General features: G+C 42.5%; 1 protein-coding gene across 1 annotated transcript in view; it reads right to left on the minus strand.

The window, feature by feature from the left end:
* The window catches only part of LOC124555426 (histidine decarboxylase), a 387573-nt gene that overhangs the window by 159876 nt on the left and 211829 nt on the right, over positions 1-15868 (minus strand). Inside the window, exon 5 of the mRNA XM_047129330.1 lies at positions 10981-11103. Coding sequence (XP_046985286.1) covers positions 10981-11103 — 123 coding nt within the window. The remainder of the gene's footprint in view (positions 1-10980; positions 11104-15868) is intronic.

Below are 15868 nucleotides of genomic sequence, written 5' to 3' on the forward strand. Positions count from 1 at the left end.
GTCATGAAGTCTGGTATTGAAGCTCTTTAAGCCACAACCTCTCTTCCCTTGACAACCAAATACTGAAAATGAAAATTTGTTTCGACTCCAAGATTCGAAACGGTTATCTCCGAGTTCAGTGCCAACAGAGAAACGTGTGTTAGCGACTTAACCTACATCTTTCTGTTAACTTTTTAATTTTAGGAGGGCCTATCGCAACAGTACTGCCAATTTAGGCCATCTCACGAGAGAGGTGGAAGTACAAAAGGAGTTTAATATTTTAGTCCTGCTACGTAGAATGTGTGAGATACACTACTGGCCATTAAAATTGCTACACCACGAAGATGACGTGCTACAGACGCTTTTCAGAGCATTCACACAAGGCTGGCGCCGGTGGTGACACCTACAACGTGCTGACATGACGAAAGTTTCCAACCGATTTCTCATACACAAACAGCAGTTGACCGGCGTTGCCTGGTGAAACGTTGTTGTCACGCCTCGTGTAAGGAGGAGAAATGCGTACCATCACGTTTCCGACTTTGATCAAGGTCGGATTGTAGCATATCGCGATTGCGGCTTATCGTATCGCGACGTTGCTGATCTCGTTGGTCGAGATCCAATGACTGTTAGCAGAATATGGAATCGGTGGGTTCAGGAGGGTAATACGGAACGCCGTGCTGGATCCCAACGGCCTCGTATCACTAGCAGTCGAGATGACAGGCATCTTATCCGCATGGTTGTAACGGATCGTGCTGCCACGTCTCGATCCCTGAGTCAACAGATGGGGAGTTTGCAAGACAAGAACCATCTGCACGAACAGTTCGACGACGTTTGCAGCAGCACGGACTATGAGCTCGGAGACCATGGCTGCGGTTACCGCTGACGCTGCTTCACAGACAGGAGCGCCTGCCATTGTGTACTGGGTGCACGAATTTCAAAACGTCATTTTTTAGGATGAATCTAGGTTTTGTTTACAGCGTCATGATGGTCGCATTCCTGTTTGACGACCTCTTGTTCACATTGACGGCACTTTGAACAGTGGACGTTACATTTCAGATGTGTTACGACCCGTGGCTCTACCCTTCATTCGATCCCTGCGAAACCCTACATTTCAGCAGGATAATGCACGACCGCATGTTGCAGGTCCTGTACGGGCATTTCTGGATACAGATAATGTTCGACTGCTGCCCTCGCCAGCACTTTCTCCAGATCTTTCACCAATTGAAAACGTCTGGTCAATGGTGGCCGAGCAACTGGCTCGTCACAATACGCCAGTCACTACTCTTGATGGAATGTGGTATCGTGTTGAAGCTGCGTGGGCAGCTGTACCTGTACACGCCACCCAAGCTCTGTTTGACTCAATGCCCAGGCGTATCAAGGCCGTTATTACGGCCAGAGGTGGTTGTTCCGGGTAGTGATTTCTCAGGATCTATGCACCCAAATTGCGTGAAAATGTAATCACATGTCAGTTCTAGTATAATATATTTGTCCAATGAATACCCGTTTATCATGTGCATTTCTTCTTGGTGTAGCAATTTTAATGGCCAGTAGTGTATTAAGCTGATAAGAACAGATACTGGACTGAGTTACCCATAAGTGCCTCTGGGATTTCTGGATATGACTGCGTCAAAACCAAAAGGCATGCGAAAAGCTGCACAAGTGCGAGAAGGACTCTCATTTTGAGGGTTCCGTACAAACTTAATAATGTATGTAGATAGTCAATCTATAGGTTTTGATGAGTAAGTTTGCGAGTATCAAAATCTGTGTCATAAATGGTCGAATCTTTTGAATGCATTCACTTTCAAGCTTAAATAGTATTTGACATAAATTTCGTCTTGGTACCTCTACCCTTACCTGAGCAAAAGGGGTCTTAACAGAAGGATAGACAAACGGACAACGAAGTGATCCTATAAGCATATGGTTTTCACCGACTGAGGTACGGAACCATCTACAGTCTCCTTGCGTTGGCAAGACGTGCCCCAGGCGTTAGTTGTAACAGAGTAGATTGTACATGCGAGGTTGTCGGTGGAGATGTGCAGATCCACCAGCCTGGCGGTTTTTCTTATTTCCGCTCACTTGACATCTTCAGAGGAGTCCCTTCCTGTTGTATAAACCCAGTCGTCGTCTCGTGCAGATGTAGTGCAGTAAAGACCACGCAGTTTGTCCTTTTTTTAAGGGATGCCATTTAATTATGCCTGTGGTTCTTCACATCACATTCACTGTACACTTAATAGGTCGCACTCCATTCTGGAATTGTAGGCAGATTGCACTTAAAGTACTTCCAGTAGTAATAACTTCCAACACACTTTATGTGAACGCACGACTGATCAGTCCGTGTATATGCAGTTACGAACATTTGAATGGTATTTTTAACAATTGATGAGAGTCGCCGTCGACCCGCCCGTTCGCGGTGGCCCTCGCTGCCGGACTGTCCGTACCAGTACGACCCTCAGGACTGCCGCTAACAGCACGAACTCAGGTCTGCTCAAACAAGGGAACTTCCACGTCACTCGTTTCAGCCAATCCCAGCCATGGAAATTTCGTTTTACTATATATTGTGGCCCAGCTCAGCCAGTCGGAAGTTTCTGACGCGGGTGACGTCGTGACGCCAGACTAAGTCACCCAGGTGCCGCGCTGGAACCTCCACGTAATACGTGGTATAGGACAATCTTAAAAAGTCCCACATATATGTTATCTAATATAAATGTTACACATTCTCCACCTTAATTGTTTGTTCAAAATTGGTAAGTCTCAGGGACAGTGAAAAATTTGAAAAAAAAACGAGACTGGAGGCTGAAACTCCCTTGCTTATTTGTTTTCTCCCGCGTTTATCTGTAGTGACCTACACAGTGATGCTAATTTGTTAATAATAGTGCGTATGTACTACTTAGATCATACTTAATTTTGTTACTTGAATTTCTGGTAAATTTCTTGCACTATTTCTCCTCTAACCGTGTGCTATCTGTTTAGTGACTAACATTCGAATTTTAATTGTGAAATTCATTGCATAGAATTGCATATTTATAATTCAGTGCGTTGCTTTCTCTGTTCACGTTTATCAGTACTAGGCGTATTGCCTTTTGTAACCACTCATTAATCATACTTTAACATATCTTTCAACACTTTGTCATCTTTACACATCACTGAACAGTATTGACGGAAGGCTGTTGTTGTTTATTTGTCTTCGAGAAGTCTTGCTTTAGACATTTCCCTCGATCGTAGTTTCGTTGTAGTAAGGCAGCTTTCCTCTGTCTTCTGGTTTCCCTCTCATCGTATATCCATTAGATAAGTACATGAAAAAGACATTTTTTATTAATTATTAACACGTAATTGCACTCTAATTCTATGAGAGAAATACATAATCATTAATTTTTCAAATCGAGACACCATTACTATTATTAATAGTCTCCTCGTATGACATTGCTTTGGGTGCCATTAACCTTCATGTCATTAACCTTCGTGTTTCTCCGACCTGTAGGCTAAGTTCTCTTGTGACCCATATATTTTCTGTACGTCTGGCCGGGGTAGGCAGGGCTTGCGACCCCCGCTGTGATCCACTTAACGGAAGGTCATTGGGCCGTTCGCCCTCTAAAGGCCATTAGTTCGCCTCGCTCCCTTCGGGCTGTCCAACCTGCAATTGTTTTTCTCCTTATCAATTTACATTTACATGTTTACGTACAATATTAATCTTCCTTTCACTGCACTGCCACACCATGCATACCGCACATTATTATTTATCTTATTAGGATATGAATAAATGGAATGATGACTCGCTGAATATTTGTAAATTATTCAATGATTATTATGAGGGAATTGAGAATGACAGGTCATGCTATAACGAAAGGACAACCGAGAAACAAACGATAAGGCAAACTGTATCGATCTTATATCTGATGACGATATGTGGATGCAGTTTATGAGGAACTGTGATATAAGCAAGCGTTCTGCCATAGGTCTGACAGAATTCGTTTTTTGCACTGTCAACAGTGATAATCTGGTATTCAGCGTCTGACATGTCGTTATTATGGCGTTCACATAGTCTTTTCATATGTTTTTTTATACATAAGTCGGTACTTGCTGACTGTGTCCGCCTCGCTTATTACCACAAAGGTGACATTTGTAATATAATGTTGGCTAGGCTTATCCGTTACTTACTTTTGTTTCATGCTATCGTATTTTCATGTATTTATTCTTCTTGTTGTTGCTCTGCCTCGTGATGATTAGGATTTCTCCTGATATCTTCCAGTGTACCTGACTTAACAAGTATGATATTACGTTCCTACCTCAATACTACCAGCTCACTTTTCGCTCATTTCATAAGACAAAAATTCTTCGACTGCTAAACATTTATTGCTGAAGGCAGCACCTTACCTGGTTACTGACCCAACGAATTCGTTTTAAAGTGAAGTGGCCCAGTAGTGGTTCCCTACAATATTTACTCTCCTCTACCTTAATAATCTGGGGCACATGATCGGTTACCTACAGTATTTCATCTTGTCTCGCTCATATCGTACTTAATGACATGAGCTGTCTGCTCCCGCTGTTTTCTTGTGAGAACCTATCTTTCTTGATTTATTAACGCAAAAAAAAGGTTTTGTATCTCGTAATTTTATCAACTTACCCATTACTTTATAACTTATAATCATTATGACTATCGTGTTTAGTTCTCTGTATGCTGAAGCAAATTTTAGAGTATATTGTGTCTGCACATCTTAATACTGACTTCGTAGTTGCTGTGTTATCGACAGTATGTAAGATATTTTGTATGTTCTTGTGACAACTCCTGTCCAAACACGTGACTTTAGCATTACACATCTCTGCACTTATTACTGTATGTTTTACCTCGTTTCATGATATGTTTACGTTTTTTATTTCCTCAACTTATAAAAATTTTACCTCCTTGTTGGTAGATAGAGTTAATGAAAGTTTCTCCTTTCACGGTGGTCGACAGTGGCTTTGTCTCCAAAAACGAGTTTTGCGTACCATTCACCCTCACTCCTCATAGGTCAATAGTTGACCCTTGATTACTAAACCCTCCTAAAATTTACTATTGCAGTTGGGTATAAAATAGGACATTTTTTACTTAATTTGGCATGTAACATACCAGTGGAGATCTAATAATTAAAATTAACTAATACATAACCTATAAATTATGACCTCCTTTGAACAAATTTGGAACAGTACAATTTACCATGGTTTAGAAGCAATGAAGTTGTCCCCCCTTTAGTGTTCTTGGGATAAAGAGTATTCTTAGCATATTTATGGTTAGCAAGAGAGTGGATAACAGCGCAGAAATATAAAAGAAGGAAACAACACTGTTGTAGCTTGAGAATCTGTAACCACCGATTACACACCCACAAAAGAGCTGTAAGTACTCGAAGGTTTTTCGTACCGACTTATCTGACATTAACATATAAAGGTGGTGGACATCTAATAATTGAAATTAACTAATACATAACCTATTAATTATGAACTCCTTTGAACAAATTTGGAACAGTACAATTTACCATGGTTTAGAAGCAATGAAGTTTTCCCCCCTTTAGTGTTCTTGGGCTAAAGAGTATTCTTATCTTATTTATGGTTAGCAAGAGAGTGGATAACAGCGCAGAAATATAAAAGAAGGAAACAGCACTGTTGTAGCCTGGGGATCTGTAATCACCGATTGCACACCCACGAAAGACCTGTAAGTACTCGAAGGTTTTTCGTGCCGACTTATCCGACATTAACATATAAAGGTGGTACTCATCACATTTTTCTAATATGCACAGTTCCTCATAAACTGCATCCACATATCGTCATCAGATATCAGATCGATATAATTTAGCTTCTCGTTTGTTTCTCGGTTGTCCTTTCATTTTAGCCTGACCTGTCATTCTCCCTTCCCTCATAATAATCATTGTATAATTTACCGAATATTCAGTTACTCATCATTCCATTGGAATTTGTCTCGTTTACTGCAACATATTACACGTGTTCTCTGTCTGTTCAGCATACTCTGTTTATTCATCCCTGTTACCTGTATTCACGATGTCTATGTTCTCTTCACATTCATGATGGAATTTGTTTTCATGTGCCTTAACCACTTTTGTTTTTAGTTTTACTGTGCTTGTTAAATTCAGAAATTTTACTTTGTGTAATCCTTTAGACATTACCGCACATGATTGCATCCTATCCGAAATGGATATGGTATCCGTCTTTTGCATCGATTTATTTTCCCACGAGGTGTGACGTGCGAAAAATTTCGCTGGGGTTGCGAAAATTTACGATATCTGTATGTTATTCCAAATGCACATGACAGTACACCCTGCACAGGTGCCTAACGTAATTGGCGAAAATAGCTATTAAGTCTACATCTTCAACCGATCTATAGTCTGTTTTACTTCGAAACTCTCTCAGAACGAATGAAAGTTCGCTTGCAGTCTCATTACATTTGATTTTAAGCAGCTCTCTCCGAACTTTCAGTTCAAATGGAGCTTTGTGAACCTCATTTTCCATTTGATTTTTAGTTGACTGAACCTCAGCCACTCCAACTAAATTAATATCACTAAGTTCGAAAACCATCGCTTGGAGCTTAAATGCTTCCACTATTGCTTCATTACTACGAGGGTTGTCCAAAAAGTAAGTTCCGATCGGTAGCGAAATGGACGCCACAGTGAAAATCCGATGAAGCTTTGCATAGATGTGTTGGGTACTGTCGCTAGTACGACTGTCGATCGCATCAAGACGCACTTTTTAGTTGTGAGCGCACTGTGAGCGTGTAAAGGTGCCTAGAACAACGATGTCTCCCGCCAAGTAGGAGGGTCCACTGAGAGGCTTCGCCTTAATGAATGGAGCCCATCTAACACAACTGTCACACACTTCCTTCTTCATGGCAATTCTCAGCCGCACTCTGCAGGGTCAGTGAAAACGCTCCTGCAGCCTTTTCGATGGGAAGTGTTCGATCACCCACAACACAGCCCTAATTGGCTCGTCCTTATTATCATCTCTCTTCACATGAAATGCTGGACACGAAGACAACACTTCTGTGCAGACTACGCGCTATAGACCAACGTAGAGAATTATCGGAGAGCACAGGCAGCTGCCTTCTATGACGATGGTGTTGGAAATTTAGTATAACTCTCCGACAAACGTCTAAGTCGGAGTGGCGACTATGTAGAGAAGTAGCTGGAAAGTGTAGCTAACTCTTGCAAATAAAATGTTTTTAATTTCCACTGTGGTTTCCATTTAGCGACCGATCCTAACTTACTTTCTGGACAACCCTCGAATTATCTTCAAGACAAATTAAGTTTTCTAAATGGTTTTGATTTCCTACTGATATCATATTAGGTTCTAAATAAGCCAGTGTATGCTGACCTCCTTCAAATAATACTCTAGTTTTACCAATTTTTGCTGCGACATTATAAATTACTAAATTTTTTACTTTCTTCGAGCCTCTTAAATCCTTTTGAAGTTTCTAAGGGAATACCATCTTTCATTAATTTAATTTCTTCTTTAATTACTTGTTTATTTTCTGTGTTCGAATATTTTATTGCTTGTTTAGCAGAATTTACGATTTTTTGATTAGCGTGTTGATCTGCTTTTGCTTGATTGTCCATCTTTTGACCCTGCCTGTTCACTTTCTGACTCAACTCCCTAAGAAACCTCATTACATCATCTTTAGTATCAGTAACGTTTACTGCCGTACTTTCATTGGATAAGTCGTCATAATTGTTGATAAGTGCAGTATCTGCCGATTCAGTGTGTTGAGTTGCATTTGGTTCACTCAGGCCAGATCCGTGGTTTTCAGGATGTTCCTGACCTATATTCACATGATGAATGACTTACGTGACCTCTGACCTGTTTTGTACATTTAAAAAAATTTGTGATGACGAAGAATTGTCATGTAATTCTAATACGTTTGACACTTCTGAAACATTCTGCGTTGACTAACTATTGTCATTTAATTCTGACTCGTTTAATTCTAACATTTATTCTTGTAGATCTGACAAAATTTCATCCTCATCTTTTATTCCACTAGCAGAACAACGTACCTCCTTATTCCTCAAGACAATAATTTTTTTTCATTTGATTCTCCTGACGGGACTTCCACTACTGTTGATAATGATCATCAGCGATAAGGCCCGCTACAGTTGTTAATTTTTTTATTTCCTGGAATGCACAACCCAGTTTTGTGACCCGTATCCCATCTTCATGCGAGTCTGCAAAGTTACAAATAAGTAATGACACCTATCCAAATTTTTAACATAAAAAAATGAAACAGAACTTAAACTAAAATTCTTAAGAACAAACTCCATGTATCTACATGAAATATGAGTCCATAGAAGTCTAAACACAAAGGTTACATTAGGTTAAAATAGGGAATTCCCGGTACATGGCATAAAACAGGAGACCGTCTTAGTTCCTCGGCTTGCCGGAAAGCCTCTCGCGGAGCAGGACCTACACGAAAAGCACGTATCCCAAAACTAAAAGAGCGGAAGCACCGTAAATAAAATCAAAATGCAAACTTCTAGTGTGAGAGTTCTTAAACCTGGTGATAGCTGTTATAATATCTCACATCTTAACCATCAGTTGGCGCGAGCAGTGCACTCGCTTACGTTACGGCTGCACTACCCCTCCCGCGCTGTACTTGGCACGGGCCTGATGGTTGTGTATGCAGCACTGGTAAATCTCAACCTCTGTTCCGGGATCACATTGTGTATTCACACATGCCTGCAGGTGCACAGACTATGTAACCTGTTTTTTGTTCGGTTCAGTGCTTGAAGGACCCCCTGTCCAACTTGATGCGGATCCATGTCTAACAATCCCTTAAGACCGGACCTTCGTAAGTTTTGGGATGGGGATGGCTATCTATCATCAGTTTCGTTTGCTATACCTCAGTCATGTGTTGTATGAAGTTTTCAAATATTGCAAAGGTGACCGACGAAAAATTCACTCTACAGTAATCGTATTTCCCTAACTCATTTGCACTTCCTGATCAAATTCTGCAGATGAAAATTCGTTCAGCCACCAGAGATTTAGTCGAATTCCTGCGAATCGGCGGTAACGGAATTTTGTGACTTCGACATCGGGGAGACTCATAGCAGACGTACTTGCAAATAATAATAATAATAATTAAATGAACAGAATGTACATAGAGACAAGAATACAAAGTCTGTATGGATATGATGGTTTCATAAATTGACAAGCAAACAAACAACTTGTGTACACAAATAAATAATACTCGCAGCACTATATTCTTTACGACAGAGACAAAAGCAAACCAAATACTAATCTCCTACGATGTAGAAAATAGTCTCGCCGAGAACAGATATGCCTCTAAAATTTCAGAAAATAAACAGCCATTGTTACAAGAAAACTCAATAAATTAAATCATTCAATGGAACAAAAGTGTTAGTTAACATGTAGAGTCATAGATGCTTGACATTTTCACCTGAGATAATTTGTGATCCATTAAAGATATTTACTTATATTATCTCGAGCCACCGATGTGAAGAGTGACCAGGGGCTGATAATAGAAAGGCCAATGCGTGACCACCTCAGCGCTTTTGAAAGCTTGCAGTTATTTGGACGAGCATCAACACTGCTCACGACGACCAGGTTATTCCTGGTCATGCTGTTGAACACGCCTGATCCCTATCACTGTGCGTAGCATGCTTGTTTGTTAATAAGGCACTGGCGGATTGGCCCATAAGGTATATGTACTGTGGTTTATCTAAATCATTCCATGCAAATTTAAGAATCGTACCTTCCACAAAATCACTGTCAAGTTCCTTCAACCAAACTTTTTCCAACATTATTAATGCTGTGTATCCAACATGCAGTTGGCTAAATTGTTAAGCTTCTGGAAATTTTGTTGGAAAAAGGATCGATGAAATTCTGAATAAGTAACATTCAGCAATGTGATTTTATGGGTGGAATGCAGCTAATTACATTATATTCCGAACGCATAATAAATATTTTACATTAAAAGTGGCCAGTCAGGCTTCCATATCAGAACATACAAGTGCAATATGACACCATTATTTGGTAAATCTGCAAGTATTTAGCTGTTTAATTGGGAATATTTTCATTAGTTTCACCCACTGGAGACCTTCCCTTCACTAGGTGTGAAGAATGTCTCGTACATGTAACTGAGTATTGTGTATTGAACCGGGGACCTAGAAACGACGGAGAGGCTACGTTCCGCCGTAGCCCTCAATGGTCCACAACCCCACAACAGGCCACAGCAGTCTACCAACCCCACCGCACCACCGCCGCCCCACACCGAACCCGGGGTTATTGTGAGGCTCGGCCCCCTGTGAACACCCCGGGAACGTTTCATACCAGACGAGTGTAACCCCAAATGTTTGCGTGGTAGAGTAATTATGGTGTACGCGTACGTGGAGACAGTGTTTGCGCAGCAATCGCCTACATAGTGTGACTGAGGCGGAATAAGGGGAACCAGCCCGCATTCGCCGAGGCAGATGGGAAACCGCCTTAAAAATCTGCCACAGGCTGGCCGGCACACCGGACCTCGACACTAATCCGCCGGGCGGATTCGTGCCGGGGACCGGCACGCCTTCCTGCTCGGGAAGCAGCGCGTTAGACCGCATGGCTAGCCGGGCGTGCTTGGGTGTAATTGACTCCTGTGTATAACTGTGATGAGTAGTTGCATGCTGCAGAATCATGTTTCTGTTGTTGATTACTATAGCAAACAAGAGAGCAGATATCTAAACAGAAACAGCTTACTCTTCTGGAAGAACACTGTGGAAACTGCCGAATTTAATACCCCTGTCTGTTGTATTCGCTGCCCTCAACAAGGTGTAACCCCTTCACACTTCTCGAGACACGGTAGACATGTTTAAAATCTGTAAGCGTCTCCACAATGTCTCGTGAAGAGGCATTCGCGCAGTCTGGTGATCAGGAGGTTAACGTTGCTATTTTTCCTCTCTTGCCTGTCAGATACAGGTGATGAAACTTTCTTGCGCCACCTGGACCGAGCAGGCAGCCTCGGCTACTGACCTGTATGACGCCGCCACCCTTGCTGTCTGGGCGCGTGTGAAGGAAGTCGTCGGGCAGTCCCAGCATCTCGCCCAGCCAGTTCATCACCACCGTCTCCAGCTCCGTGCACGCGGGGCTTGACGCCTGTTAAACAGAAGACCATTCCGTATCCTCTCAACTGTGTTGCTAATTTTAGATTACCTTCACACTAAATTTCCGCACCTCTTGAAATATACAAAGCACAAAGAAATTTCAGCAAGAAATCAGACATCTAAGTACAGACAATCCATTATGGATGTAGACGTACACTCATGAACATATGAACTATAATCATGTGCTGAAGGCTTTCATGGCCGGTGTTCAGTTAAAATCTCCGGGCTGAGAGGATGTGATCGATATGCGAAACTATTCCCTGACGTTTCGTCTCCGACTGCGTCAATATGCGCATGAAATTCACTGAAGTGGGTGAAACAAGTTGCCCGGGAACCCACGGCAACAGCATGCTTTTGAAAACTGTTGACTGGGTTGCCTATTTGCAGACCAAACTAATTAGTTCCAACAACATGGAGTGGAGCAGAAAGTTGATGATGAAACTTGAAGACTGCACATCCTACAGATGGGAGATGTAATTATGAGAATTCTGCCAATCATTAGGAGGCTTCCCTTTTAGTGGACCAGTGATACACATGAAGAACATGCAGCAAAAATTCCCAGTAGCTTTCTGATAACCTGTCGTGAGACATACGTCTCCATGGTTGTGAACGGATTGAAAGTAATCGATAGTCATTCGGTTGCAGCAAAGTCGATATCACATTTCATCTACGATGGTGATAAGTTATATAAAATTTGTCACTTCGAAACCACAATCAGGTCCAACTCAGGAGCAGAGTTGTCAATGAAACATAAGACAGAATTGAGAGCATTAAGGTATTTCAAAAACCTATCAGAAGTGATAAATACCAAATGACAAATAGTTGCTGGTGACTCTGTTTGAACCAACAACCCACAGCACATCAGCCAGCGGCGCTAACTACTACACCAAACAGCATGCACCATAGCATCCAACATTGATCCATCTCCTGGAAAAACAGTGACCCACTTGTAACGGCTCCATGTAAGCCGCTACATGGCTCGACCCCACAACTAAAGACACCTGAGTGCCCTTCCGACACTCAGGGAAGAGTCTGATGATAATTAGTAAGATAGGGTTATTTAAATATAGACGATCATTTTAATATTAGATATGGTAATTGTCTGCAAGGTGTGAATGCGAACGTATGATGAGGTATGCGTGAGATATCGGCTGTGGGTGTGCTGTAGGCATAGTGGAAGTGTAGCCAACCTCGAATCTAGTAGAGCGTGACTGCACTGGACCAGAGAGGCATAAGCTCCACGCGCGTCATTAGCGCTCGTTAGGTTGGCAAATAACCGTGTGCGGTATCTCTGAGTCCCTGCGGCCACGATGTGTGGACCCGGACGAGGGAGACCGTATCGGGGTTGTTGGGTGAGTAAGCACGCTCTGCTCTATCGCTCCGATAGTTAGCGAAGATTTAGAATTCCATGTTCACTTTGAACTTGGAAGCAGCTTCCCTGCTGAGGAAAGCCACTATGGTATTTCCTAGAATCATCTCGGTTAGGAGAGATAGGGAGATGATTTCTTTTGCCAAGTAATTTCATGGGAATTGTGTTCACTGCACTTGGAAGTGAACAGGCGCTCATTGCCGAGTAATACTCAGAATTGCTCAATTTGCATTTCAGTGTGAGTGTGAAGTATATATGCAAAGTGTATTTTATTTAAATGTGTTTATTGACTCCTGATTGTGGAGAGATTGGTCCACAGACCCCGTGCATTTCTTGGTGAGAAGCTTCAGCTCGACGTAATCACATCTCGTGATCGAGCTGGATCTTCTACGTAAATTCACGCGTGTGATTTAATTGTTCCTTCATAATATCCAGTAAAACTCGCGGAGTTAGTTAAACGTGAAGACGGGACTTGCCCGAATTAAAGTTAGAGTTGGAACCGTGTGCCCTCTCCCAATGTTGTCCCACTTGGTGTATGGGAACCTTCCTCTTTTATCTGTTAGATAAAATGAATAGAGTGAATGTTAGTGTGTGTGGCTAAATGATGATAGAAATGTGCAGGCGGTAGTCATTGTCGATTCGCGGCACATGTTAGCCGGATGTTTAACTAAGTTTATTTAGATATGATACTATTTGTATCACGCCAGCATTCCGTGATAAGTGAGAGGGAATATTTGAGATGGTAATGTTTATTGAATAAATGTGATTGTGTTATTGTATAAATATGTTACAGTGACTTCTCCCAGCCACACCATATTCCCTTATCATTTAACAGAATATTTGGTATGCGTATTTCAGTTGATCACCTGTCTATGTCCCACTCATGGGCATATTTCATTTAATAAACTCTGTAAGGTGGTATTAAAACTTCATTATAATAATATTCTAATTCTAACTTGATCAAAACCACCGAATAAAACTTTAGTTTGAGTATTGATGCTTGTTGCTGCAAATGGCCGCCGGCGTCTTCCATAGTACAGCTGCCATTTATAAAATTGAGGAGGCCTGCCGAGGGTGCGGAAAGCAAGTATCATGCACACTGTTTCAGAAGTCCTCACTGGAGCCGACTACGGCACTGGCGGATCCACCCTTTCTGATCCTGTTGGTACATTCTATTAACTATGACGACCATCGAAGGTAGCCCCTCTCGTCGAAGCTTCGCGATCGTTGAGTGCGTTTCCAGTTTCATTTAACCTTCCATCATTGATCTGCGCCTCTGGACGGCAGTAGGGCTGCGTATGGAGGACATGGACGACGTCTCTGCGCATTTGTCTTCTTAATGGAGAGTGATAATTCTCGACTACATATGTGACGTCCTGAAAGCGACGAAGGTTGCGATACGCCCTAAAGTAGCGGTTCAGTAACTTTTCCAATAGTACCACTTTCCGCAGAGGCGTAAAAATCCATACACAGTCTCCTGGGCTGTATTTCACTGGCCGGTGCTTGACGATATAGCGCTCTCCGTCTTTCCCCTGGGCCTCCAGGGGCTGTATGGGAGACACCTGCTTTGCTTCTTCGGTCCAGTCTTAGTGATAAGGTGTTTCGTGTAGTCATCCTGAGTATCATCCGGTTGAGCCGAGAACAGTGTATCCGTTGTCATTTCCGTCTCGCAACCGTGCATCAGAAAGAACGATGTAAAGCCTGTAGTGCTCGTTTCGCTGTTTTATATGAGAATGTCAGGCCGGGCAGTATAGTATCCCAATATCTCTGGTCGACATCCACGTACATTGAGAGTATATTTGGCAACGTTCTATTCAAGTGTTCTGTGAGGCCATTTGGTGGTGAATGGCAGGCAGTTGTCTTCCTATGGGTGTTGTCGCAACGTGAAACTACTCCTTATACCGGGTGATCAAAAAGTCAGTATAAATTTGAAAACTTAATAAACCACGGAATAATGTAGATAGAGAGGTAAAAATTGACACACATACGTGGAATGACATGGGGTTTTATTAAAACAAAACAAAACAACAAAGTTCACAAAATGTACGACAGATGGCGCTGGACAACAAAACGTCAGTGACTGCGCATGACAATCGTGTATAAGAGGAGCTGTAATGAGAGAGAGAATCAGATGCGCCAGCAGTCGCAGTATGTTGACGTTACCTGAAAAGGCGCTTTTAGTGAAGCTGTATTATCAGAATGGGGAATGTGCTAGTTCAGCGCTACGATCCTATCGCCGTATGAAGGGGATTCGAACGGGTAAAGGTCCGTTGACAAATGCAGCTGTGGCGAGAATGATTTCGAAGTTCGAAGCCACGGGTTGTTTAGACGATAGAACCCGTAGTGGCCGACCGAGCACAAGGCGTACTGCTGCTGAAACAGTTCAGGAAGAAATGGAGACTGTAGCGGGTTCGTCTATGCACGGAGAAGTCAGCGCTCGTGCAGTCGCACGTCGCACCGACATTCCACACACTACTGTTTGGTCGGTACTGAGGCGTACCCTCCGATGCTATCCGTACAAAATCCATCGGCATCATGAACTGTTACCTGGCGATTTAGTGAAGCGGAGGGCATTTGCGGTGTGGGTGTTTCAAAATATGAGGATTGGTTGAGTAACGTGTTGTGGACCGACGAAGCTCATTTCACGCTCCGAGGGTCTGTCAACGCCCACAACTGCAAAATTTGGGCTACCGAAAATCCTAGAACTGTCGTGGAAACTCCATTGCACGACGAGAAAGTCACGGTATGGGTTTGATTTACCACATCTACCGTTATCGAGCCTTTTTTCTTCGAGGAAATGTGTGATTCTGGTTTTGTAACTGCTACCGTGACGGGTGAGAGGTACGCCGATATGTTACAGAACCGCATCTTCCCCAGCCTGGCTGATAAACACCTGCTGGATCGTACGATGTTTATGCAGGATGGCGCTCCACCCCATATTGCTAGACGCGTGAAAGATCTCTTGCGCGCGTCGTTTGGTGATGATCGTCTGCTCAGCCTCCACTTTCGTCATGCTTGGCCTCCCAGGTCCGTGCGTTTATTGGCTTAGGGGTTACCTGAAGTCGCAAGTGTATCGTGATCGACCGACATCTCTAGGGATGCTGAAAGACAACATCCGACGACAATGCCCCACCATAACGCCGGACATGCTTTACAGTGCTGTTCACAACATTATTCCTCGACTACAGCTATTGTTGAGGAATGATGGTGGACATATTGAGCATTTCCGGTAAAGAACATCATCTTTGCTTTGTCATACTTTATTATGCTAATTATTGCTATTCTGATCAGATGAAGCGCCATCTCTCGTACATTTTTTGTACTTTTGTATTTTTATGGTTCTAATAAAACCCCATGTCATTCCAAGCATGTGTGTCAATTTGTACCT

Source organism: Schistocerca americana, chromosome X (genome assembly GCF_021461395.2).
Source record: "Schistocerca americana isolate TAMUIC-IGC-003095 chromosome X, iqSchAmer2.1, whole genome shotgun sequence".
NCBI classification, from domain to species: domain Eukaryota; kingdom Metazoa; phylum Arthropoda; class Insecta; order Orthoptera; family Acrididae; genus Schistocerca; species Schistocerca americana.